General features: G+C 42.2%; 1 protein-coding gene across 2 annotated transcripts in view; it reads right to left on the reverse strand.

Annotated features, from left to right (window-relative positions):
* LOC122792230 (arf-GAP with SH3 domain, ANK repeat and PH domain-containing protein 3-like) overlaps nucleotides 1-27,254 on the reverse strand; it is a 1,314,966-nt gene that overhangs the window by 74,335 nt on the left and 1,213,377 nt on the right. For both annotated transcript variants that reach the window (XM_044059977.1, XM_044059976.1), the window contains exon 23: nucleotides 7,682-7,916. In XM_044059977.1, the coding sequence (XP_043915912.1) occupies nucleotides 7,682-7,916 (235 nt within the window). The remainder of the gene's footprint in view (nucleotides 1-7,681; nucleotides 7,917-27,254) is intronic.

Here is a 27,254-nt window from a genome sequence, read left to right on the forward strand (position 1 = left end):
GAGGCACAGTAGGCTAATGTAATAGGGAGGCGGAAACCAAATACACTCTGGCTAGGCTTATAAATGCCCTAGAGCAGATAGCCTAGTATCTACCCTATGAACCTATTAAAGCAAATTATAATTAAAAAAAAAAAACTTGCACCAGCATCTGATAAGTTACAGACTAATCTGAGAAGGTTCATTAGCCAAAAGATTGAAAAGGCCTTGTCAGTCCTCTCCTCAGTGTTTTTACTCTCCAGGACATTACTCAAAGGTTTGATGCCTTTAATAATAAGGGCAGAGTACCTGGTTATATGACCCACAGAGTTACTGAACCCACATCCACCTCCTCAGGAGGAAACCCACAAGACCTTCCTGCCCCAGTTTAAATGTATCCTGGATTCTTTATCTGCAAACAAATCAATTCTATGTTTTGGTACTTTATGCCTCTTCTAAGATAACTTTGAAACCAGCACAGTGGTTAAAGTCAATGGGAAAAAGGTGAATCTTATCTACATTGGGAAGGACATACAGCACATTTTAGGTATGCTATTGGTACAGCCCAATGTAAATTGAAGTTACAGCAGGTATACACATCCAAGAAAACACACACCACACCAGGATATAACGAAAAATCTTTACTGGTGTATCCGGTACCTCGGCTTTCGCCTTCAAGGAATAAATTTTACACCAAGCAGCCATTTTTATACTATGACATCATTAGAATAATTACATTAATTAAAACTGATTAGAATCAATTATTCAATTAAATACATTAATGCATATAAATACTTTGCCCTATAAAATAAACTTTCTGTTACATACTGTTGAGATTTCATGTGCTCCACTATTTATAAAAAACTTTTTACCAATTTACTTTGGAGAGAAAATACATATAAATGTGTTTAAGACTGAAAAATAAATTCAGCAATAACCATTATTTCACAAGGTGAACAGCACCAATATGTATATATGACCAACCTAATGGTTGCAAAACTGAAAGCAGAGCTAATAATATAAACTCACCCTTAACATTATACAAGGTTTGAACGTTAATAATACATTTTGTTTCTAACAAAGATAAATTGCTTGTTAATTCATCCCCTTTCTTCTGTTTGGGCTTGGCCAACATGCTAAAGAAGAAGGATCTATCCGAGCCTTCATGGAACCTGATGAAATGCTCCAACACCAGCCTTTCTATCCTACCTCTCCTGATATCACCCAAATGCTCCGTGACTCTTTTTGTCACTGCTCTTTTCGTTTGTCCTGTATACCATTTTGCTGTGGTACAGTCACAACCAATGATATAAATAACTCCCCCTGATTCACAACTGCATTGGTCTCTAGCCTTCTAAATTCTGCCGTTGATGTTGACCCCATCTAGGTTTTTAATCTTTTTACATACATTTCACACAAGGGAAACTACCCTTTCTGCCATGTTCTCTATCCAACTTTCCTATGGATAGCAATTCTTTCAAAATTTTTGATCTACTATGTGAGAATGTTACTCTTACCAGTAAAGATTTTTCATTATATCCTGGTGTGGTGTGTGCTTTTTTTGGTTCATTGGTGTTCACAGTTTGTTCCGGGTGCAGGTGGAGAGGATTATGGCAGCAGATGGTTCCCATTTTTCATGTGCTGATATTTGGAGAGAACGAGAAACAAGGATGGCCAATGATGACCCTTGGGCCACCTGAGAGGAGAATCCGAATGAAGTAGATTTTTTGACATTGGAGTGGTTACTCACAAAAGAGGTAACATTGCTCTATGATATAAAAGCTCCTCAAAAATATTTGGTGTTGGACATTACCCCTAGGAGTCTTAGAATCAACAAATTGCCTGCTTATGACTTTGCAGAAGATAAAAATGATCTTTTGAATGAGTGTAATGCTGCTACCCTAGCCTGTACCAAAGCTTGGATGAGCATTCTTATCAAGGGCAATGTCAGGCAACAGATGCAAAAAGACCTGGCAGATAAAACACCAAATGCGGCCTTTGAATCGAAAATAAAAGATATTAAGGACAAATTAGGCAAAGTAGAGGAGGTGGTAACCCTTCGCAAGAAGTGTAAACCACAAAGAGACATTAACGACTATAGGAACAATCCTATTTTCGCCTGGCAAAGGAAGGAGACCAGTGAAGACAGAAGGCTTGTCGTTTGGGGAACAGGAAGCAGGATTTTCGTGACTCCTCAGCATCATCAGGGGAGTTGGCATCGAGTAGCAGTAAGAAGAGCTTATCGTTGGTGGAACTCAGTGAGAAATCGATGGAGTCGGGGCCATGGAAGGAGATTTCTGAAAGCGGTAGAGGCTGAGGTCGTAAGTGGCAAGGGAGTTCCAATACCAGTGGCAGAAACCATAATGGGGGAACTTACTACGGCCGAAATAACAGGAGTAGGAGAAAGAGGAATTAAAGTGCAATGCAGAGAATGTGACACTGGAAGAGTTTACATGACAATTGTTTCGGACTTTGACTGCAATGTAAATGATTATAATGTGGACAATTTAAAAATTGTGAACTTATCTGATTTGCACTTAGACCGGGACAGTTTGTCTCTATTGGATAAAGGGGCTAAATTTATCCCTATACGTTGTCCTAGCCTCGCTAATGTGATTTTAGAAATTACTTGTTTCTGTCGTAAGTTACATTTAAAAATATTTTTTGATAACAAATGAAGTGGGGTTAAGCAGATTAGCGGGCATGATGTTAATGTAAATACAATAATGAATGAGGAACATGCTGACATAGACATAAATAATGATGATGATTCTTTGTTAAATTTGTCCGTGTATGATGATGAAGGGCAGAATGGACTTGAAGAAGTGGGAATAGAATCCACTGTTAATGAAAGTGTTACTTTTTTTTACTGGTTACGGTAAAATGTCAGTGCCACAAGTAACTTATAAGTATTCTTTCATGCCACCCAAATTGTCCACTAATGTTTGTGTGTTTGAAAGTGTCCTATGTAGACATGCAGAAATGGAATATGACTATTTTAGAAAGCATTTCAGGGCATTTAATCTAACTAAGAATCAGTGGGATGCTTTACAGCATTTAAGGCATAACAATGAGAGTCATGTTTTTACACAGGCAGACAAGGGGGGCAATTGGGTGATTATGAACAAAATACAGTACAACAGGATGGCTTTGACTTTGTTGGAAGACAACACCATATACAAAAGGCTGACCAATAGTCCAGTCATTTAATACAGCCCTGCTGAAGATTTTAGAGGGGGGGGGGAGGCTTGTTTTTTTGAGTTCAGTGGATGTTAACAAGCTATATATAAGCAAGCCCAAGGATGCAATTTTTAAGGTGATACCCAAGATACATAAATGTATCAACAATCCACCAGGCAGACCGATAGTGTCAGGGAAGGGGGCCTTTCTGCAAATTGTGGCCATGTTTTTGGACTTCCATCTTAAAAAGTACTTGTGTAGAATTACATCACATATTAAGAATGGAAAAGAGTTGGCAGATATGATAGGAGGTATGAAATGGTCCCATGAATACTACTGGGCCTGCGTAGACGTAAAGTCATTCTACATGAATATTAAACATCTGTGGGGTTTGGAGGCAGTGAGATGCATGTTAGGTGAAGGCACATGCACCAACTTCCTTATTCGGCTGTTCTTTAACTCATAATTGCTTTGTATGTGACAACAAATATTTTCTGCAGAAGGAAGGGGCAGCGATGGGGGCATCATATGCCCCCATGTATGCAATTTTGTTTATGGACCATTTTGAAAAGGTTCATATGTATAATACAGAATTTTATAAAAACAGGGTCTTGGTATTTAAAAGATACATTGATGATCTTTTTTTCATCTGCAAGGCTGAGATAGGGGAATTTCATGATTTCATGCAGACACTGCAGGGCAACCATTTTGGACTTGGGTTCACTTTCAACACCAGCAGGGATGTAATACAGTATTTGGATCTAGAGTTTTAGGTGGATGAGAATTTTACAGTGGCATTCACACCTTACGTCAAAAGTATGGCGGTCAACAATTTTCTTATGGCTGACAGTATGCATGCTCCTCATTTATTGGCATCGTTGCCATATGGAGAGTACTTACGAATAGCCAACAACACTTCGGAGAGAGCTATGCTGGGACATGAATTTAGTAAGGTTAGAGACAAACTTCTGAAGAGGGGGATATAGAGGCAGTCTTAATGGCAGCAGAGAACAAAGTCCAAAAGAGGTTAGGACTGTCACATACCAATGTGTTTAAAGGAGATACTAGGAACAGAGACATGTTCCAGTCTAGGAATAAAAATGAGGGACAGAAAACTATGTTTTTTTTTGTCAATAAATACTCACCATTTTCAGAAATATTAAGAGGTTTAGTTGATAGGTTTTGGCCCATTGTCCTTAATGATGAGAGGTTTGAGAAATTTTTTCCAGAGTAACATTCTCACATAGTAGATCAAAAAATATGAAAGAATTGCTATCCATAGGAAAGTTGGATAGAGAATATGGCAGAAAGGGTAGTTTCCCTTGTGTGAAATGTATGTAAGAAGATTAAAAACCTAGATGGGGTCAACATCAACGGCAGAATTTAGAAGGCTAGAGACCAATGCAGTTGTGAATCAGGGGGAGTTATTTATATCATTGGTTGTGACTGTACCACAGCAAAATGGTATACAGGACAAACGAAAAGAGCAGTGACAAAAAGAGTCACGGAGCATTTGGGTGATATCAGGAGAGGTAGGATAGAAAGGCTGGTGGTGGAGCACTTCATCAGGTTCCATGAAGGCTCGGATAGATCCTTCTTCTTTAGCGTGTTGGCCAAGCCCAAACAGCAGAAAGGGGATGAATTAACAAGCAATTTATCTTTGTTAGAAACAAAATGTATTATTAACGTTCAAACCTTGTATCCAAGGGGGCTAAATATAGACTTAGATCTGAATGTTAGAATGTAATGAAATAATTAAAAATATGGTAATTAGTATTAAATGTTAAGGGTGAGTTTATATTATTAGCTCTGCTTTCAGTTTTGTGTCCATTTGGTTGGTCATATATACATATTGGTGCTGTTCACCTTGTGAAATAATGGTTATTGCTGAATTTATTTTTTCAGTTAAACACATTTATATGCATTTTCTCTCCAAAGTAAATTGTTAAAAAGTTGTTTTATAAATAGTGGAGCACATGAAATCTCAGCAATATGTAACAGAAAGTTTATTTTATAGAGCAAAGTATTTATATGCATTAATGTATTTAATTGAATAATTGATTCTAATCTGTTTTAATTAATGTAATTATTCTAATGATGTCAAATATAAAACAAGGCTGCTTGGTGTAAAATGTATTCCTTGAAGGCGAAAGCCAAGGTACCGGATACACCAGTAAAGATTTTTCGTTATATCCTGGTGTGGTCATTGCACTCATTGCAGTAAAGTCCAAACAATTCACAAGTAAGAAATGTGGCACAGTTTATGACATTAACTTTTTTGCCAATTGCAGCAGCAAATGGCTGATTTATTTAGGTACATGCAGCTGTGGTGCTTTCTACATAGGCCAAACTTCATGGCCACTTAGACTGAGAATTTCTGAACACACTAGTGACTTGAGAAATAAAAAAACAAGTAGTGCTTTATTCAAACATTCTACAAAACATTTATCTGCCAAGTTCAGTTTCATGGTCATTGACTTTATAAAAGGTAATAAATCTAACAAAGCAGGATGGCATTTTATTCTGGATACTAGAGAAAGTGGATTGTTAAACTGGGAGGTTTATTCCCATATGGATTAAATGAACAATTTTGATTATACAATCACAGGTTTGACTTAATTAAAATACATTTATAAAAGGATCATTTTCAATGAATTTTAGTTACACTGAGGAAGGCTGTGGTGTATATCAGCCGAAACCGGTTTGTTTTTTCATTGAATAAACATTATTTCAGTCTCACAGTTTGCTGGCTCATCTTTTGGCACTTGTAAAGGCAGCCTTACCTTTTTGCAAAGGGCCCATTCTGTGGAACAGACATCCACTTAATGTCTCTAAAAGCTTGGATAAGAAAATGATGCACAGTTCTCAATTTATCATCTGTTGTGGGGTGGGGGATACAAGTCAGTGTATGACGTTTTCATGAAGGAATGTTACAATGATGGCTGCAACAGACTGAGTCTCAACAGTGTCAGTTTATGACCTTCATCAAATGACACCGTCAACAACTTGTCAACATGAGACAATGACAAAGCCAAAATATGCACTGAAATTCCAAGTGGGAGAGACTGATGTCCCTCAATATTTTTTTCAGTACATGGATGACTAAAATGGGATGGCTGGGATTGTCCTCCATTGAAGGTATATACGATTTATCAGGCAGGGACGTGGGATACTATCAACAACAGCCACAATGACAATTTTAGATGATGAATAACAGGTGTAAGGATACTTTCCTTGATCCTAGAAGCAAACTAACTAAGTAGTGGTGGTGTTTTCTTCCCTTTGCAAAGTAAAAAAAGAGAATTAATGCTGTCTTGCTTTTTCTTCTAGGCCTTTCCCTCCATTAAATCTCTAATGGTATGCTGGCTATGGGCTACACATTCGCACTAAACTGTTTACAAAACTAGCAGGAGTCAAGATTGTGATCAGGGTTAAAACAGCACAAGCACAGAAGATGCATGTCCTCCACCATTTAACTGCTTTGCCTTAGCAGCCATTTTTGGTGAGTACGGAATAAATACTGCAAACACTCATCAGATTAGGAGTTACTATCAAAGCAAGCTGAAATGTGAGCTCTTTTCCACTAATCAGGAGTAGCACTGAAAAATAAATAGTGCCTTACAAAGGACATTTCCCTTTCAAAATAGGATGTCCGTGTGGGAGAATGCCTAAGCTAAACTGTTTAAGAATCCATTCACCAGAGCTTCCTCTTCTGTAGAGATCTTCAGTATACATACAGAACACCACTAGCTATGACTGCTGCAAAAAAAGATCTCCAGTTGTTACATAAATATCTAGCCCTGATATTTTTCCATTATACACAAATGTTCTCCAATTTAACTCTGCCCTAATCATTTTTGTTTCATAAATTCTTAAAGGGCAACTGTTCCAACTTAAAATACTCATTCAGGAAAACAGAATGTTAACTGCAGTCTTCAACAACTTGGTTTCCCTGTCCCCTTTCTTCTCCAGTATCTCTTACCTTTGAACCTGTCTTTCACTAGCTTAACATTTATTTAATTCTCTGTACTCTTTACTGGCACTGGCAACACCCTAGCACGCTTCAGCCTATAATACATTCACTTCTGACTATAAATTCTTATAGCACAAAGTGTACCCTGTAACTGTGCTAAACTGTAGTTTACAATAGTAAATGGCACTTAATGCTAGTTATTAGTGCTTTCCTTTTATTTTTGCTCTATCATTTATCCTAAACATGTCTTAACGAGTTGTACCTACAGTATGCTGTTACTCTACTTTGATCTTTACTTGATTCACATTATGTTATCCAAATCGCATGTCTTACAAATGTGCTTTGTTTTTATCTCATCAAAAACTTTCCCCAAGTCATGTTAAAAATAGGCAGTGTCTTATTCAGTATGGTAACATCATTAACAGAAACAAAATAAAGAAAAAACACTTAGTGCCATCAAATCGGCAATTTTGGAAATGTTATAAAACTTGGGCCACAACAGATGGATACCCTTTCATCCAAAAGCTTCTCATTCATCCTCAGTATGGTTACCTGACGGGTGAAAGACTTGCAGGTTTTGGTCCATTGGCCTCATTGTCCCAGTACGCTGCACTTTTGATTCCTCCGGTTAGTACTTCCTGGGAAGACTTCAGGATACTGGATAGTCGCTGACTTACTCCATCAACAACAGAGGAGGCTTGTGGAGTTGAAAACTGGCGGGTCATCTTTGGATCGATGGTAGAGCATGGTTGTGGATCAGATGTCTGACGCGGCATTTCTTTACGATCTGAAAGAAATGCACAGATTGAAATTTCCTGCAACATCAGGGAAAAATGAGTTGGTTACTGCATGTAATAAGTGAGTTATTAAGATTAAGAGAGTTATTTACTGCCTTTTTTGTAAAGTTATATTTTGCTACCAGTATGACACCTTGCAGTAAATGAATGGTGAAGAAATGAAAAAGGTTTAACAGCAATAAGAACCAGATCCTGCTTAATCAGCCAATAGAATAATTAAAGAACGGTACTGAATTGAACAGGCTTTTTTCCCTCTTAAAAAAGAAACCGCTTGCAAAAAGTATTTGGTTTTATGCAGCATATAAACGTAGTCCTTCGCCTCGCTGACATACTAGGGAGAAGAATCACGGTGCGGCACCGTGCAGCTACATCTCTTTGGAAAGAACTAGGAAGAGACGAAGTACTATACACAATCCAAACACAGGAGTCGCCTCTTTTAGGAGGCACTAATGCAAGGCCAAAAAATGCACATCTTATTATCACAAAGCTGAGTCAACCATGCCACGGTTCCACATCAGAGGGAAATTTTCAACAATCTCAATGCCCGAACCCAAAACTGAATTACGAACAAGGAACTACAACATCAGTATTATTCCATGTAAATAAGGGAAATTAAAGACATTTAGTATTGTAAAATGTTTACCCACAACAGCAATGGGCAGGTCATGGTAATACATAATAAGATGAACATTCAAGGTGACTTCAATGTATATAGTGTATATAATTAGTACAAGATATAACATACGTTAGGTAGGCTAGAATGTCTTGATGCAAGTGTTTTAATGTCAGATTTCAATATGTTGTATTATTATCTGTGTGTTTTCTGTATTATAGCTCAATATGAACAGCTTGATTGTTAATTAATTTTGCATATTGTTAATTTAACACTGATGGTTCATGTTATATATACTTTATGAGGATTAGTGCAACTTGATATTCCTAGTATATGTTCTTATATTTTTCTGTGATATACTTTTCTTGCATTAAAAGAAGGAGAAAAAATGCAATAACAATACATTTGAGAAAAAAAAACAATCTCAATGTCCTAATTCCAAAATCTCTTAAGTACAGTTGTGTGCACTTACCATAAATGTAGATGTTCGAGTGTATTCACTGTTGCAGTCATCACATTTGGGTTATCCCTGCTGGGTAGCCCTCGGTCTGCCCGAATACCAGAGTCAAGCTTTTCCCCTGCGCCGGCTGCTGTCGCCTGTGGACTGACGTAAAGGAGAGCAGCTGGCACCATTACATCAGTTTTTCTTGCCCTAACCTATAGGAGTCCCTTGAAGGAAATTTTTTTAAACAGCCTCTGGTTGCCCAAGGCCACAAGAATGACAGGTAATCTCCAAAAAGGATAAGATTAAGGGGGAAGGTGGGCGGGAAAACAGGACTGCAACAGTGAATACACTCAAACATCTACATTTATGATAAGTGTACATAACTGTACTATGTTCTTCGTGTTTCAGTGTTGAAATCATCACTTGTGGGAGGATACAAAGCTGAGGAAGGGGAGGATGGAAGTATGAAATTCCTAGGATTGAGCTAGCATGCCTTGCAGGACTGCAGAGGCAAAGCCTGCCCGAGCCCTGGAGAAGAGAGGCAGGTGGTAATGTTTGGTGAAGGTGTGGACTGAGGTCCAAGTGGCATCTTCTAGGATGACCCTGGTGGGTACTCCTCTAAGGAAGGCAGTGGAAGTAGAGGCTGCCCTAGTGGAATGTGTTCTGATAGATTTAGGAGGAGCTTTTCCATGAAAATTGTAGCAGAATTGTATGCAGTGAGATATCCATTTTGAAATGGTCTGTTTGGAGATAGGCTTCCCCTCGATCCCTGGGGCGAAGCCAACCAACAGTTGATCTGTCTTCCTAATGGACTTTGTTCTGTCCAGGTAGTATCTTAACTGTCTGTGCACATGCAGTGTGTGTGTGCGGAATTCTCTCCCCTTTATTCTGAGGGTGTGGACAAAAGGTGGGGAGATGTATAGCCTGGTTTAGGGTTACATCTGATACTACCTTTGGCATGAATCAGGGATTGGTCCTGAGAGCCACCCTGTCTACATGGAAGATAATGAAGGGTTCAGTGGCCATGAGTACTTGAAGTTCTGGCACACTCCTAGCTGAAATAATAGCCAAGAGGAAGGCAGTCTTCCAGGAAAGGTGTTTTAGGTCTGCTGATGCAGCTGGTTCGAAGGGAGACAATGTCAGTTTTTCTAAGTCATAGTTCAGTTCCCAGGCTGGAGTGGGTGCCCTTCTAGGGGGTCTAATATTAGATACACCTCTGAGGAATTGCTTAATTAAAGGGTGAGAGAAGACAGGCTGTTCAGCATGAAAGTGTGCTGAAATGGCTGAGGCATGGATTTTAATGGAGGAAAAGGAGAGGCCCTTCTTAAGTAGCTCCAATAGGTAGTCCAGAATAGGTGGGAGGGATGGCTGGGAGCTGCTGTGACCTTTATATAGGCACCAGGAGTTGAATCTTTTCCATTTCTCTGAGTAAGATTTCCTGGTGCTGGGTCTTCTGGCTTCTTTAATAATGTCTAGGACCTGCTTGCTCAACTGTAGGTTATCCCCGGGACCCTGGGGGATATGCCATGCAGAAAGCTTGAGAGTGTGCAGGTTTGGATGCAGAATCTTCCCTCTGGCTTGTGTCAGGAGGTCTGCAGTTAACAGCAGGGGCCTGTAAGGCTCCTTGGTCAGGCTGAGCTTTTGGTCCATCCTGCCTTATTTTGAGCAGTACCCTTGGGAGTAAGGGCAGGGGGGGACGCATAAATGAAGAGACTGGTCCACTGGAATGAGAGAGCATCCACTTTCCAAGCTAGGGGTGGAACTCCCTGGTGCAGAATTTGTGCAGCTGATTGTTGTGTTGTGAGGCAAAGAGGTCCACCTCTGGTCTTCCCCAGGCCTGGGTGATTTGGAGGAATGTCTCCTTTTGGAGCTTCCACTCATGAGGGTCTAAGTAGTTTCTGCTTAGATGGTCTGCTAGGGTGTTGTTTACTCCTGGGATGTACTGGGCTATCAGGTGTAGGCCCATGGAGGAAGCTGTCTGCCAGAGGCTCATGGCTAGTTGGCAGAGAGGTAAGAGTGTATCCCCCTGCTTGATGATGTACCACATGACTGTGGTATTGTCTGTTTTTATGAGAAGTACTCCTGGTTTTAGGTGGTCTTGGAAGGATGTGATAGCCTTGTTTTAGGTGGTCTTGGAAGGACGTGATAGCCTTGTGATCTGCCATCATTTCCTTTAGGTTGATGTGCCAATGAATGTGCCTGAGGTTCCAAGAGCCTTGGGTGCACAGGGTGTCTAAATGAGTGCCCCAAGCTAGGTCTAAGGCATCTGTGGTGATATTCTGGCCTTGTGGTAGGTAGGTGAAGGGAAGGCCCTTGTTCTGAGTGCAGGCCTCTGCCCACCAAAGAAACTCGTTCCTTATGCATGGAATGAGAGGGAGAGTGGTCTCCATAGATTGAGAGTGTTGGCACCAAAGGTTCTTTAGGTACCACTGGAGTTTCCTCATGTGCAGCCTGGCCAGGGGAATCATCAGAATGCAGGATAACATGTAACCCAGTGCTTGCAGAATTTTCCTTGCTGTGAAGTTTTTTCTGAGAGTTAACTGGGAGAAGTTTGGCAGAAAGCATTGTTTTTCTAGTGAGATGAAGGCTGTTTGGGAGGCTGCGTCCAGGAGTGCACCCAAGAAGGTGATCTGCCTGGAGGGGTTTAGGTTTGACTTTTTCCTGTTGATAGATAACCCTAGAGAGATTAGGGTTGTTTGTACAAAGAGCAGGTTCTGTAGTAACTTCTCTTTGTCTGCTCGGATTAGGCAGTCATCCAGATAAGGGTAAATCTGGATGTTTTTCTGTCTGCAAAAGGCAATCACTGGGGCTATGCATTTTGTGAAGACCCTGGGAGCCGTAGATAAGCCAAAGGGTAGCATAGAGAACTGAAAGTGTTCTGAACCAGCTCTGAAATGTAGGTATTTTCTGCAAGACTCCCTTATGGGTATATGAAGATAAGCATCCTTTAGGTCTAGAGTGGCTAGCCATACATTTTTGCCCAGCATTGGTAAAAGTTTTTGAAGAGTTAGCATTTTGAATTTTGGGACCTCTAGGAAGGTGTTTAGAGTGGACAGGTAGAGGATGGGTTGCCACGTGCCTTCTTTTCTTGGCACTAGGAACAGTCTGAAGTAGAAACCTTTTCCTGCTTGTTCCTGTGGCACAGGCTCCACTGCCCCTTGAGCATGGAGTATGGGCACTTGATTTAATGCTTCTGCCCACTGATTTGGAGAGAGATTTTGGTAACCTGTTAAGGTTGGTACTTCTTGGAAGGTAAATTTGTAGCCCTGAAAAATGATTTTCAATACCCATTGGTCCTTTGTTACAGACAGCCAATTTTGTTTGTAAAGGGATAGCCTTCCTCCTAACCTTGGTTGGGAGTGCAAGTGGGAGTTATTGCACATTCTTAGAGTAGTGAGTGGACTTAGAACTCCCTACTGTGGGAGCAGTGGAGGGCCACTGCTTACTTCTTCGCTGGCCTTGGTTTTGTGGTCTAACTGGTCTGTCCCTGTGAGGCCTCCCTTGAACCTGTCTACTGGGGGCTGGGAAAGACCAGTGCTTAGAGGGAAAGTTTCTGCTGAATTTGGGAGGTTGAACTTGGAGGAATTATTTTACTGTTTGCATAGATTTAGCTTTATCCTCTATCTTTTTGATGACCTCCTTGATCCAAACAAGTGGTCTTTATCCAGGGGGAGGCATCAAGTAGTTTTGATTTTACATGATCAGGCAGTGGCTGTTCTTTTAGCCATGCATGCCTCTTAATGACTGAACCTGACCACAGCGGCCCTACTTGAGGTGTCTAGGGCATCGAATCCGCAGTGCAGGGAGTGTTTAGCTACTTGAGACATAGAGTGCAGAAGATCTAACTCTCTGGAATTATTAGTGTCAGGTAAAGATGAAATTTTTTGTTTCATAAGTTCCAAGGTGTGCTGTTGATATTTTAGCATACGGAACTGGCAGTTTAAGAGCTCTAATAGCTAAGGTTGTGGAGGTGTACACTTTCTTACCCCATCTGTCCAGAGCTCGAGTCCTTGTCAGAGGGAATTGAGTTTTTAGATGAGCTAGCCTTGGGCCCTTTGGGACCCTCTGGGTCTGCCGCAGGGTTTTTAAATAAGTACTTATGTGAATCAGGCACCTTCTAGTACCTGTCAGGTTTTCTAGGAGCAGGGGGTAGGGCATCAGGGGTGAGGCTAGATTCATTGAAAACATCATCCACCATGTCCAGAATAGGAGGGATGGACAAGGGTCTGTGTTGACCAAGATCTAGAAACTCTCTTAGTCTTTTCTTAGACTGCGGATAATCTTGGGCTTCTCAGTGTGCAGGGTTTCCCCAAATGAAAGATCCTCAGGGGGGAGGCAGAAGGAATGGATTCTTCTGCATCAAAATCCTCAAAGGAGGTGAGAGGTTGTTCCTCATCTAAATCCAGGTAGTCTGAAATTTCAGAATCCGGTTCTGTGTGAACTTCAGGGGAAGTATCCCTTTTTCTTTTAGAAGGAGTGGTATGGCTACCCCTGATGAAAGTGACGAGGTCCTCCGCCATTTTCAGTAACTGAGTCTGGGGTGGAGGAGGAGGAGTAAGATGGCGACTAGAGACTGTTTTCTTTGCGGTAGTCTTGCTTTTAGAACTTAGTAAATCCATTTGTTGTTGGGATGCGGTAGTTGGAGGTGAAGACGTAGTTTTTTGCCTTGAATTGGTTGTGCGAAGAACCTCCTCGGAAGCCAGTGCCTGTGTAGCGGTTGCAGACCCAACTGAAGTGGAGACAACCGAGGGATCGTATGATGAAGCATTCCGCAGCAGCATACCAGACAATGAACGGGTCTCAGTAGAGGCCTACGAAGGAAATGAGTCAGGCATCAGGGGCTGCGAATATGCCTCAATGAATTCCTGAGAACTGACAACTTGCTTCTAGAACGGGTCTTCTGAAGGCTTAAGCTTGTGTATTCTGTCCCTTTCTTTATCTTTTTATTTTTTGGGAATATCCACAGACTGCTGACTGACAGATGCCATTTCATAATGCGAGGAACTACTTTGGAAATGCCTGGCTACAAATTCAGCTGCACGGCGAATAGTCCTTGAATTGAAAAGTGTGCAGAACCGACAACAGAGGACATCGTGGTCTGGGCCTAGACAAGTAACACACAAGGTATGGAAGTTTCGGTGTGGTATTTGTTTTCCACAGTGGAAACGATTATTGACTTTTTTGGACATCTGTTAGTGCAAGAAAAAGGTCCCCAATGGGGTACTTGGCTCTAGTCGTTTTCAGATTCAACTTCCACTCTGGCAATGACCGACCGGCACACACGCAAACTGCATTTGCTTCCAGATCCACCGTAAGAAAGACTGATGTAATGGCAATGGCTGCTCTCCTTTATACCACTGATGACCTGACATCAGTCCACAGGTGACAGCAGCCAGGCAGGGGAAAAACTTGACTCTGGTATTCGGGCTGACTGATGTCTACCCTGTAGGAATAACCCACAAGTGATGACTGCAACAGTGAAACACAAAGAACATCATAATGTTCTGACAGCATGTAAAGACTGTTTGACCCATCCAGTTTGTTCACTTCTCCCTGCTTACTGCATCAGCAGCAGATCCTACTAAACAGGTTTATTTTTTCCAATATTATCCATAATTTCATGAGGAGCTCTCCTAGCAGTAGTCACAAGAGTTTCATCTGCCAACTCTTTCAAGACCAAACTCTCAGATGCAGATGAGGGAACTCACTTTAGGAGATCCCACCCATTTTCAACTTGAGAGTTTTCCAGCCATTTCTTTTGACCATTATACCTCTTAGGATCATAGGATGTTACTAGGCTAATGGCCCTGTGGCCCTTACAAGCCTAGTTAAGAGTTTATACCCAAAAAGAAACCTCAGTCAGCACGTGTCAATGAGGGACTAAGGTGGAACCCCTGGGACAAATTTGTGGTTTCCCATACACTCATCAAGACTGCATTTGAAGAGGGTCAGTGAGGTATTCTGTTTGACGTGTATGGGAAGTTATTACAGAGATGGGGCTCTAGGAGACAAACCTGTCTCTCCAGCAGGTTTTGTTGATCTCGCATATTAGATTCAGGCCTTTCGAGCGAGTAATGTGCAAAGAGTTAAAGAGTTGGATATGGAGCATCTCTAGTAGGACAGGGTCAAAGATTGCCTTGTAGGCGAGACACAGATCACCTCTGAGCAACCTGTATGACACCGAGCAGAGTGACGGTGATTTGAGCCTGTCCACATAGGACAGGTGTTGGAGGCCATGGATTCTCCTTGTGAGGTTTCTGTGGCCTTTCCAGTCAGGGCAGATATTTGAAGAGGTACAGACCAAACAGGGCATTATGCTCAATTATTGGTCTAATGAGGGAAGAGTATAGATAGGTAATAACCTCCTTTTTTCTGGATGCAATCCTTTTACTTACGAGATGAACCAAGTAAAAGGCTTTTCTGACCACTGCCGCTATGTGATGGTCAAATGTGAGATTGTTATCAACCTGAGTACCCTGGTCTCTATGTTTAGGGGATCGCCGTTAATGTGGTAATCAGTAGGGGATGTGTTTTTGCTGAATGGTATGCTAATAAATTTGTTTGTGTTTAGCTTGAGTCCATGACTTTGACACCAGTCATTAGTTGCTGTGAGACCATCTTACAGTATGTCAACATCATTTGGGGAGTCAATGACAGCACCCAACTTACAGTCATCCGCAAACATGGCCAGCCACAGGCCTTTTGTCTTTGCCTGGACCTCTGAGAAGTAGATGCCAAGCAGTAGGGGTCCCAGGACAGATCCCTAGGGAACTCCACTAGTGACAGATCTGTTATTGGAGGTGGAGGCACCTATTTTGACCTCGAGGGTCCTGTCAGTAGGCTAGCTGGTCACCCACCAAATGAGATAGGGATTTACGCTAAGTTGTGTTAGCTTTTTGATGATGCCCGAGTGGGGGGATTGTGCCAAAGGCCTTGGCCAAGTCAAATTAAGCTGTATGTACTGACTTTCCTTCATCCACTGCCTTGATGACAGTCTCAAAGAAGTTAACCAGGTTCAACAGGCAAGATCTGTCCTTGTCGAATCCAAACTGAGTAGAGTCAAGTGCTTGGAGATTGCCTAAGTCCTTGTTTATGAGATCCATAATAATATACTCCATGGCTTTACAGATCAGACTTGTCAGGCTAATGGGGGTGACAGTTTCCAGGGTCAGTAGTGGCACCACCTTTGTGAAAGGGGGATAACAATGGCAGTTCTCCACTCTGTTGGGACAAAGCCTGTACTTAGGCTGTGGTTGAATAGGGTGATCAATGGCGAAGCCATTTCTTGCTGGAGATGGTGCAGACTACAGCCTAGGATACTATCAGGTCCCATGGAAGCTGGGTTATTTTCCTTGGATAGGACCTTTAACACCTGATCTATGGAGATGTGAGGTGTGGGGAAAAGTATATGGAATGTTGAAAGGGCCTTTGGGAGTGACGGGGGGGGGGTGAAGTTTGCACTGAACCTATCTGCTAGCAGGTTGGCAAAGTCAACAGGATCAGTGTAAGTGATACTGCTAAGTACTAACTCGGAAAAACCTGAGCTTTGCAATGGAGGTTCCTGATGTAACTGAAGTAGGCTTTGTGGTTTCCCTCTGTTTTGGAGGCTAGTTTTGATTCCTAATTGGCTTTGGAGGTTTTCACTAGTGATCTAATTTGCTTGTTGAGGCTAAGGAGGGAGTTTTCCAATTTGGAATTTGTTCCTTTTTACTCTTGGGCAACAGTTTCTTCTTTTTGTTGTAAAGCCTGTTGATAGAAGATGTCCACCAAACAGGTTTGTGTTTCCTTGAGGAGCAGGTTTTAGTTCTGTTGGGTATGGCAGAGTCCATGCAGTTGTACAGGTGCTTATACACTGCATCGGCGCACTGTTCAGCATAGCTATCTGCATTCTCGGGGGCTAGGAGTGAAGCTACAGATACCCTCCATTAGGACGTTGTACTCCACTTTTGAGAAGTTTTTTTAGCTTGATTACAGCTGGAGGGGGTTGGGTGGGGTAGAAACTTTGAACGAGACAGCCTGATGATCTGACCTCACCAAGAAACAGCATACTATGGGAGTGGTGCAGCAGTTATCCATGTTGGTGAGAACCAAGTCCAGAATGTTATCTCTCCTTGTGGTGGACGAGACGAGCTGGTCTAGTGAGTTAGAATTGATGAAGTCAAGGAATCGTTGAGTGAGTACATTAGTGCAGGAATAATCCACCCAGTCTATGGTGAAGTAGTTGAAGTCACCAAGGATCAGGGTGTTGGGGGGTACCTTGATGGGGTCAAATAGATCTAGGTAAGAGGAGTGAGTGTCCTGAGTCATTGGGGGGGTCTATAGCTGGCTATAACTTGGATGGGTGTCTTGCCAACTGTCAAGTTGTACTTGGAGTAGTTCTAGTGTGTCATGCTGGCAAACCAGTCTGAAGGTGTTCCTGTCATTATGAAGACAGAGACTCCACCACCCTTAGTCTTCCCGACCTCATTTTGGGGCCAGAATGTGTGGAATGAGGTACAGCCTGGTAAGGCAGGGGTGCTCTCCGCAGCCCTGAACCAAGTTTCCGTGACCACACAGATATCGGCATCTTCCAGTGCAAGGACCGCGTCCAATGAGTGTATTTTCAGGTTAAGGCTCCTAGCATTAAAAGCAGCATGACCTTCAATTTGCTTTTTGATAGACATTGCCTAAAAAAGGCACAATGGAGGAGGAGACAGCCTTGGCCAGGATCCGGAATCCCAGTGGTGACAGGTGGAGGCCATCTCTGGCAAAGCATCAAGGCTCATCAACCATGTCATCCCAGGCAGACAGATACTGGATCTCCTTGGAATAACACCAGAAACTAAGCTAATTGTTGAAGTCAATTATTTTTTGTTGGTATTGTGGTAACATTCTTGGTGAAGGTAGAATGCTACTTAGGGCTAGCCTGCCTGGGACATATTCTCTGAGAGCTCAATCATGTCTCTCTTCATATAGTCCATGGAAGTAAGTTTCAAGTCATTCACACCAACATGGACAGTGACAGTCATACTTGTACTTGTTGTGGAGAGACAATTATGTGCGCAATGTGCCGGATTCTGGCACCAGACAGAACTGACCGTGACCTTCTCCTTGTTGAGACTGGTGAGGGGGACACTGGTGTGTCTCACAATTGAGTCACTAGTGTGTTTGGTTTATTGTTATGCCTTGTGGGCTGTGATGGTTTATTGTTTTCATAGGTTCATAAGTTCATACGTTGGTACTAGGCTATCAGCCCTAGGGCCTATACAAGCCTAGCCATAACAATTCCCTGGCTATTTCTTCCCACATTATCTACTTTCCTGGACCCCTGTCTAGCAGGGTGACTGACGTGATCCCTGGGATGAATTTCCTTTCTCCCATCCAATCGTCAAGGTTCCTCTTGAAGAGGTCCAAAGAGGCACTCTGCTTGACATGTATGGGCAATCTATTCCAGAGTCTGGGGAGTCTCTGGGTCAGGAACCTATCCCTCCAGCATGTTTTGTTTATTGTGATGACAAGGTTTAGATCCCTGGAGCGTGTAGCTCTGAGGGATTGGGATTTCTTTAAGTGTAGCATGTCCAACAGCTCTGGGTTTGACATGGCCTTGTATGTTAAGCAGAGATCGCCTCTGAGGAGACGATATGCGACAGAGTAAAGCTGGAGTTTTTTATAGCGGTCAGCGTAGGGCATCTGCTTTAGGCCTGTGATTCTTTTAGTGAGGTATTTCTGAGGCCTTTCCAGTTGTTGCAGATGTCTTGAGAGGTACATACCAAATGGGGCGTTGTATTCTATAATGGGTCTAATGAGGGATGAGTATAGTGGGACAATGACCTCCTTTTTTCTGGATGAAAAGCCCTTCGTGATGAGGTGTGCCACATAGAAGGATTTCCTGACTGTTGTGGCGATGTGGTTATCGAAGGTGAGACCACTGTCCACCTGTGTCCCTAAGTCTCTTATCACACTTTCTGTACTGCCACCTATATGGTAATTCATGGATACATGTTTTTTCCCAAAGGGGATAACAATACATTTCTTGGCATTGAGCTTGAGCCCATGGCTCTGGCACCAAGCATCTGTTTCTGTAAGGCCCTTTTGTAGAGTATTCACATCATTTGGGGATTCAATAATGGCTCCCTTAGCCAGAGTCCCTTAGTGTTGACCTGTACTTCAGAGAAGTAGATGCCAAACAAGAGCGGCCCCAGGACTGAACCCTGAGGTACTCCACTTGTCACTTGTCTGGAGCTGGATTTGGAGTCGGCTACTTTTACAGTGTGGGTTCTATCAGTAAGCCATTTAGCAACCCATTGGGTGACATAGGGATTAATATCCAACTTAGTAAGTTTATCTATGATTCCAGAGTGGGGGGTGGTGTCAAAGGCCTTGGCAAGGTCTAGATAGGCTGTGTGGACCACCTTACCCTTGTCCATGGCTCTGGAGACTGATTCAAAGAAGTCAATCAGGTTCAGGAGACAAGATCGGCCCTTCACAAACCCAAACTGGGTGGGGTCCAGTGTTTGATGGTTGCCAATGTCTTTGTTTATAAGTTTCATGATAATACGCTCCATGGCCTTGCAGATAAGGCTTGTCAGACTGATGGGACGGTAGTTTCCAGGATCCAAGGTGGATCCCCCTTGTGGATTGGGATACCTGTAGCTCTGCACCACTCAGTGGGCACGAAACCAGAGGTGAGGCTATGATTAAACATGACACTTAGGTGAGGTGCCAGTTCATATTGTAGTTCATGTAGTACACAGCCCAGGATGTCATCTGGTCCCATGGATGCTGTATTCTTGGCTTTAGAGAGTGCGTTTTGTACCTGTGTGGCCGTTATTACTGGAATTTGGCAATCTTCCAGTATTGAGATGGGCCATTTAGGGGGTGAGAGGGGGGTGAAGTTGGCACTGAATCGATCTGCCAGGATATTGGCAATATCCTTTGAATCAGTATATTTATTGCCATTCTGTTTTAGCTCAGTGCAGATCTGAGCATTGCCATTTAGATTCTTGACATAGTTATAGAATGCTTTGTGGTTGTCTTTGGAATCTTTGGCAATTTTATTTTAACTAGCTTTGGAGGATTTTATGAGGCATCTCAGTTTCTTACTGAGGCTAGTAAGGGAGTTTTTTGCATCCTGGGATTTTCCTCTTTTCTGCAAAAGTTTCTTCCTTTTGTTGTAAAGTTTGCCTTATGGGCTGTGTTTGTGAGACATTGGTGTATTGTCTGATGTGTGTGATGTGTTTGGTGTTGTGTGTGGAATGTTTGTGAGTGTGTTTTGGAGGTCTCTGCTGCTTAGGTAGCTTTTTATTGTGGACCTCTATGAAGGTGGGTGTGGGTCATGCTTGGTAGTATAATGTGAGTAGTGTGGTGTTTGTGCTGGCAATTTCCTCTTTGCCAGGAGTACTGACTGTGGCTTAAAACAGCATAGATTCCAGGTTACTGACGTACATGTATTTCTTGCAACTAGAAGTTATGTGGTAGGAGAAGAGGGCTGTCAGTAAACCTGAGGTAGTTGCTACACTGTCTCAGTATGCCCATATCGACCAGGCTGGTAGGAAAAACTGATGGGAATTGTCCAGGCATAGTGTTCTGAACACTTGGGCAGACTTATGGAGAGAGGGTTTTGATAAAGGTTTTGCCACAAGAGTGTAGACCACAAAAACCTTCTTAAATGTAAAGTAACTGGCCTGACGCACAACTGCTAAAACCAAAACTGAGATGCTTTGAATAACAGATAAATTTAATCAGGCTACTACCAAAGCAGTAATAAATGCAGCAGAATAAAAGCACTTGAACACTTAAAAGTTCACAGCAAAAATATGGTGATAATGTAGAAAGAACACAATTACAGTAACAGCAGCTGAATAAAGTGTAAATTATTGGAGAGGGAGAAAACAGAAGATAGTTCAAGATTAAGAAACTAATGGGGCTGGCCTTCCCAAATGGTTTATCTGTGCTCAGTAGACTGAAATGATGAGATGGAATAGGGAGGAGTGTCCAAAATCAAAGAGGCAAGGGGGGAGTCCTTCAAAAGTGATCTCACTGTACTCAGTTGAGTAAGCAAATGAAATGTGAATGGAAGGAGTGACCAAAATCAATTTTACAGCAGAGGCGGGCAATTCCAAAGCCAGCAGGTGGTGGGAGGGTGGGAAAAACAAACCATGCACAGAATACAGAGGCCAGAGGCCAGCAATAAACAGCAAAGCAACTATATAAATGCAGTACAGTGCAAATCAAGTGCAAAAAAAGTATATTCATCAGTTTGGTATATCAGATTTTTATAGAGTCCAACACAGCCAGGTAGTTAACTATTCTATATTAGTTCTGCACAATTCTTTAGACTGGATGTTACAATGATTCACCACCTTTTCTCATCACTCTCAAATGCAGGGACAAATCCAGAAACTGTCAGGGACACCTTTTTAAAAATGCTAGTACTATCAAATTGAGATGTCCATCAAAATACTGCTGAGAAAAAGATAAACTACAAATGGCAGAGGAAAGAAAACACAGAAAACTACACAAGAGTAAATGAAAAACATCTACTTCACAAAACAAATAACACACTTCTCTCCCTGGCAAAACAGAAAAAAAAAAGCAAACTGTAGAAAAGGGTATCTTCACAGCCCAAGAGTTCTCACCCCTTCATAGCAAAACAAGTCACAAGCAGACCATACTGACTACCACATACAATAAAAGCTTCACACAACACAAAAAAAGCAGACTTACTCATAACAAATACAATCTATGACGCCTTTACAACATCTATCCACCTAACTTTTGAGACCAGGAATCTTAAGACTATCTGTGTGACCAGCAGTGAAATACTTGTGTTTGAAGAAGCATATCCCAGTTAACCACCTGGCAACCTGCACTGCTCCATTAAATTAGTTTGCAAGGGGAGGCCGACTCCCTCTTAACCCCACCCACAAAACAGGGAAGGGGTTAAATGAAGCTCCAACCCGCCTTGAAAATGGATTTAACAGAAAACAGTTTGCAATATGGTTGCACTGGCATGTAAAGTGAACTTCTCATTTTACACTACTATACAAAAGAGGAAGCTGTAGTAAAGAACAGTCAAAAGCTACCCCAAAGAGAGCAGAAATATCAGCTCTCAATGAGTAAAATCATCCCCATGAACTAATTATCTTCAATCCAACAGAAAAGATATGTCTCCTTGTGCACAGCATTCTCAACATACATACAGAAAGCAGGTATGGAAACCTCACCCACAAAGCAAACAAGAAAATACAAGAAACAAAAAAGGAGTACAAGTAGCATTTTCTTTAGAACAAACTGTTACAATGCCCTCACACAGCCACTCAAAATCAGTAGAAAAGATAGAAGTTGACTACATAGCATCACAATATACACATCGTCTGATAAATCTGACAGACAGTTCAGTTGTAGAAGTTGCACATACCATAACAGTAAATCAGCGCTGCAGTAGCAGTAGCTATACGGGTTATATCCTGCCAAGAATATAACAGCCAGCCACTTTTCTAAAACCTTTGGATCTCCCCAAACATGCACCCAAGCTGCTGTTAGCTCAAACTCCTGAATGGAGAAAAAGCACCCTTGCTGCTAAAATAATCAGGACTTTCTTGCCAACTAAAAGTGGGAGGCCAATGTCCTGAAAAAACATATAGACGGTAGAACCTACCTTTTTGATAATAGAAATTGAAAATCTTCTGCTATAAAAGTTTACTTACACAACTGAACTATGTTCATCATGAATCCCTGCTGTATCAGCCCTAGTAATATAGGCAGATTACCATACCTTACACAGTTTGGGAGGATGAAAGATGTGGATCCAGGAGCTCCTAGAGAATGGTCCTAGCTGCTTCTAGCAGAGCATGTGCTGGACCTGGAAAAGGAATTTCACTGGTAACGATTCATACATGTATGTAGAGAGGACCAATCATCTGCCTCTAGAAAGCTTCTACAGTCCATCCCCTTTCCAATATGCCACTGAAGAATACAACACTCTTGTAGAAAGTGCCAAGATCCTGCTTGGGTTTTACCATGGCGGGAATAACAAAAAGTAATAGCAAGGGACAGCCATCGAGAAATAGTATATTTTGACATGGGCTGCCCTTTCTTTGTCCCTTCACAGGGAATACAGAGCTGTTTAGATTTCCAAAAGGAATTTTTCTATCAAGATAATTTCTGACTTGCCTGCGAACATTCAGAGGATGTAAAATATTTATTTACTTATTTCTCTTTGTTTACCAGAAAGTTCTGACTGAGGTTTATCTAACTTTCAGTAGAGGCCTGGGGAGAAAAGTTGCATATATAAGGCAAGTAAATTTTAGGACAAAAAGAAAATTACATTTTGTAAAATACATTATGTTTACATGAAAAAATTAATGTAATTATATGAATACATCCAAAACGTTATTATAAAAGATACAAGAGCCTATGCATTTAAGGAAACACATTTTTCTTTTTCCCCCATGAGACAGTTGGTTACACAGTAATAACCCATACAGATGGCAAGCAGTTATAAGAAAAATTAGGTAGACTGAGGTAGAGAGCTTATGTAGACCTGTATTAAAGAAAACAGAGTTAGTGGTAGTGACCTGGAAATGGAAGTTTTGTAGGTGAGAAAGTAGGTAGAGGGTGGAGTTGCAGTCTGTAGAAGAATAATGTAAATGACAGCTGTGGGAGAATATACAGTGAAATTTCTTACTGACAGAGATATAAAGTTACCATGTGTAAGATTAGGGTACAAAAATCAAGTAAATGGAGTGTAACGATGGAGGAGTTTAGGTTGAGTATGGGGGGGTGAACACTGCTTATTTGGTTCAGGAAAGATTACAGGAAAATTCATGGCTTGAATCAAAGTAAACTATAAAACTACTATTGGCATTAGCAACAGATTTGTTCTTAAATCAACCCCATCTCTGTGAAAAAAACAAGCAGGATGTCACAGTAAAGGGTAAGAAAGCCCTCCAAGCAACAAACTGAAAATCAGCCTGACTAGTGGGTTCAAAAGAAGACAGATTTAACTTTTCCAGCAAAGAGTTAAGATCCCAACAAGGTGCCACGTTTCCTAGGTGGCCCTAAATGCAAATCCCTTACAAGAACAGTTTGACCAAAGCTTAAGAAGAAAAAGGAGGAGGATCCATTGGCAGACATCCTGAAATGTCCTATGGAAGAATGCTGATTAAATAGTCAGATAGGCTGGATTACAAAAATATACAAGTACCAGTGGTATAGAATCCCTAAATGGACCCTGGTTACAAGTACCAGAGGTACAGAATCCCTAAATGGACCCTAGTTACAAGTACCGGTGGTACAGAATGCCTGAATGGACCCTAGTTACAAGTACTAGTGGTACAGAATGCCTGAATGGACCCTGGTTACAAGTACCAGTGCTATATAATTCCTAAATGGACCCTGGTTACAAGTACCAGTGGTACAGAATCCCTAAATGGACCCTGGTTACAAGTACCAGTCATACAGAATTCCTAAATGGACCATGGTTACAAGTACCAGTGGTAGAGAATGCCTAAATGGACTCTGTTTACAAGTACCAGTGGTATAGGTTCATAGGTTCATAGGTTCATAGGTTCATACTAGGCTATCTGCCCGAGGGCATTTACAAGCCTAGCCCATAGTTTTGTGGCTTACGCCACCCCTTTAGTATGGGGAACTATACCCATTATTTTGCTGTGCCTCTGTTGAGCAGTGACACTGAGGTAATCCCTGGGGTATATCTGCGATCTCCCATCCATTGGTCAAGATTTCTCTTGAACAAGGCCAGCGAGGTGCTCTGCCTCACATATACCGGGATTTTATTCCACAGCATAGGGAGTCTTTGGGTGATGAATCTATCCTCCAGCACGCCCTATTAATAGCCGTGTCGAGGTTTACGCCTCCGCCCTTGTGGCTCTGACGGATCTAGATTTTTGAGGTGAAGCATATTCATCAAATCTGGGTTTGACATGGCCTTGTATGTTAGGCAAAGGTCACCTCTGAGTTAAGCGTGTTTACTGAATAGAGCTGGAGTTCTTTCAGTCGGGCAGCATAGGACAGATGTTTGAGACCCTTTATCCTTTTGGTGAGGAACTTTTGTGGCCTCTCCAGCTGCTGCAAGTGTCGGGTCAGATACATTCGAATGGGGCATTGTACTCAATCATTGGTCTGATGAGTGATGAGTATAGGGAGACTATGACCTCCCTTGATCTAGATGAGAATCCCTTCATGATAAGGTGGGCAATGTAGAAGGTCTTCCTAACTACTTTAGCTACATGGGTGTCGAATGACAGACTATCAACCTGGGTCCCCAGGTCCCTGATAACTTCTTCTGTACTCAGTGGATTGCCACCTATTTGGTAGCTAGGGGTAACCTTGTTTTTCCCGAAGGGTATGACTATGCATTTTTTGGCATTTAACTTTAGGCCATGGCTCTGGCACCAGTCATCCGCTTCTGTGAGACCCTTCTGAAGGATATCTGTGTCAGATGTGTTTTCTACTATGGCCCAGTTTGCAGTCATCTGCAAACTTTGTCAGCCATAACCCTCCTGTGTTTGCTTGTACTGGAAAAGTAGATGCCAAACAAGAGTGGGCCCAGGACTGAGCCCTGTGGTACACCACTTGTGACAGGCTTTGAGTCTGACATGGCGCCAGCAACTCTGACCCTGTGGGTTCTGTCACTCAGCCAGTTTGCAACCCATCTTGTGATGTATGGATTAACATTTAAGCTGATGAGTTTTTCAATGATACCCGAGTGGGTATTGTATCAAAGGCCTTCGCCAGATCGAGGTAGGCTGTATGGACTGCCTTTCCTCATCAATGGCTTTGGTGACTGTTTCAAAAAGTCAACCAAGTTTAGAAGGCATGATCTGCCTTTGACAAAGCCAAACTGGGATGGATCCAAAGTCTGCAAATTCCCTATGTCTTTATTTATGAGGTCCATTATGATCCTCTCCATGGCTTTGCAGATAAGGCTTGTCAAGCTAATGGGCCGGTAATTTCCAGGGTCGGTGGAGGCACCGCCTTTGTGAAGTGGGACCACAGTTGCAGTGCGCCACTCCCTGGGTACGTATCCAGAGGTAAGACTATGATTAAACAGCTGTCCTAGCTGTGGGTTTAATTCCTCGTTGAGTTCGTGGAGCACACAGCCGGGGACACCATCAGGTCCCATGGATGCTGTGTTTTTGCTTTGGAGAGAGCAGTTCTCACTTGGGCGTTGGAGATGTTTGGGGGGCTGCAATCGCTTGGTATAGATATCTCTCCTTTTGGGGGGGGAGAAGTTTGCACTGAACCTGTCAGCCAGTATGTTGGCAATGTCTGTAGGATCAGTAATCTTCACATCATTTTGAACTAGTTCTGAGCATATCTGGGAGTTTCCTCCCAGGTTTCTAACATTGCTAAAGAAGGCCTTATGATTGTCTTTTGAGTCTTTAGCTATTTTTCTCTCAAAATTTGCTTTGGATGATTTTATGAGAGCTCTTAGTTTTTACTTATAGTGATCAAGGGTGTCTTACCTTTAAGGATTTTGCTCTATCTTGTAGTAGCTTCCTCCTTTGTTGTAGAGTTTGTTTATGGCTGGGGTCCACCAGAGTGGACGCTTGCCTTTGGTACAAAGAGTCTTTGTTTTGCTTGGGATTGCCTTATCCATACAGTCCTGCAGGTGCTGGTAGAAGGCATTTGTAAGTGATTCAGCGGCTTGAGTAGTGTTTTCCGTCGGCTCGGCGGCCTTAAAGCCCTCCACACTAGTCTTTAGAAGTGTCAAGTCGGCTTTAGAAGTTCTTTACTGTGGTCTTTTTATTTCAGGTGGGGTGGGATGAGGACCTCCAGCGAGATTAGTTTGTGATCTGATCTCACCAGTGAGGGGTATACTTCCGGTGTTGAACATTGTGCTCCCATGTTCGTGATGATGAGATCAAGTATGTTTTCTCCTCTTGTGGGATGGTGACTAGTTGTTCCATGGCATTTGAGTTTATGAATTCCAGGAACTTTTGGGCTAGGGTGTTTGGGCTTGAATAGTGTTCCCAGTCTATATTAGGGTAATTGAAGTCACCTAATATGATGGTGTTTGGTGATACATTTATCCCCTCTAGTGTTTTCAGGAAGGCCATGTGAGGTTCCTGAGTTTGTGAGGGTGGCCTGTAACATGCTACAATTTGCAGGGCAGTCTTGCCTATGGTTAATTGCACCTGGATGGTCTCCGATGCATCGTGCGTTGCCACCAGTCTTGAGGTGTGGGTGTCTTTGATGAATATGGATACCACCACTCCTTTCTTGGTATTGTCCGGATTTTGGGGCCGGAACGCATGATAAGAG

The sequence above is a fragment of the Protopterus annectens genome, chromosome 1.part2 (genome assembly GCF_019279795.1).
Source record: "Protopterus annectens isolate FY-2018-M chromosome 1.part2, PAN1.0, whole genome shotgun sequence".
Classification (NCBI taxonomy): domain Eukaryota; kingdom Metazoa; phylum Chordata; order Ceratodontiformes; family Protopteridae; genus Protopterus; species Protopterus annectens.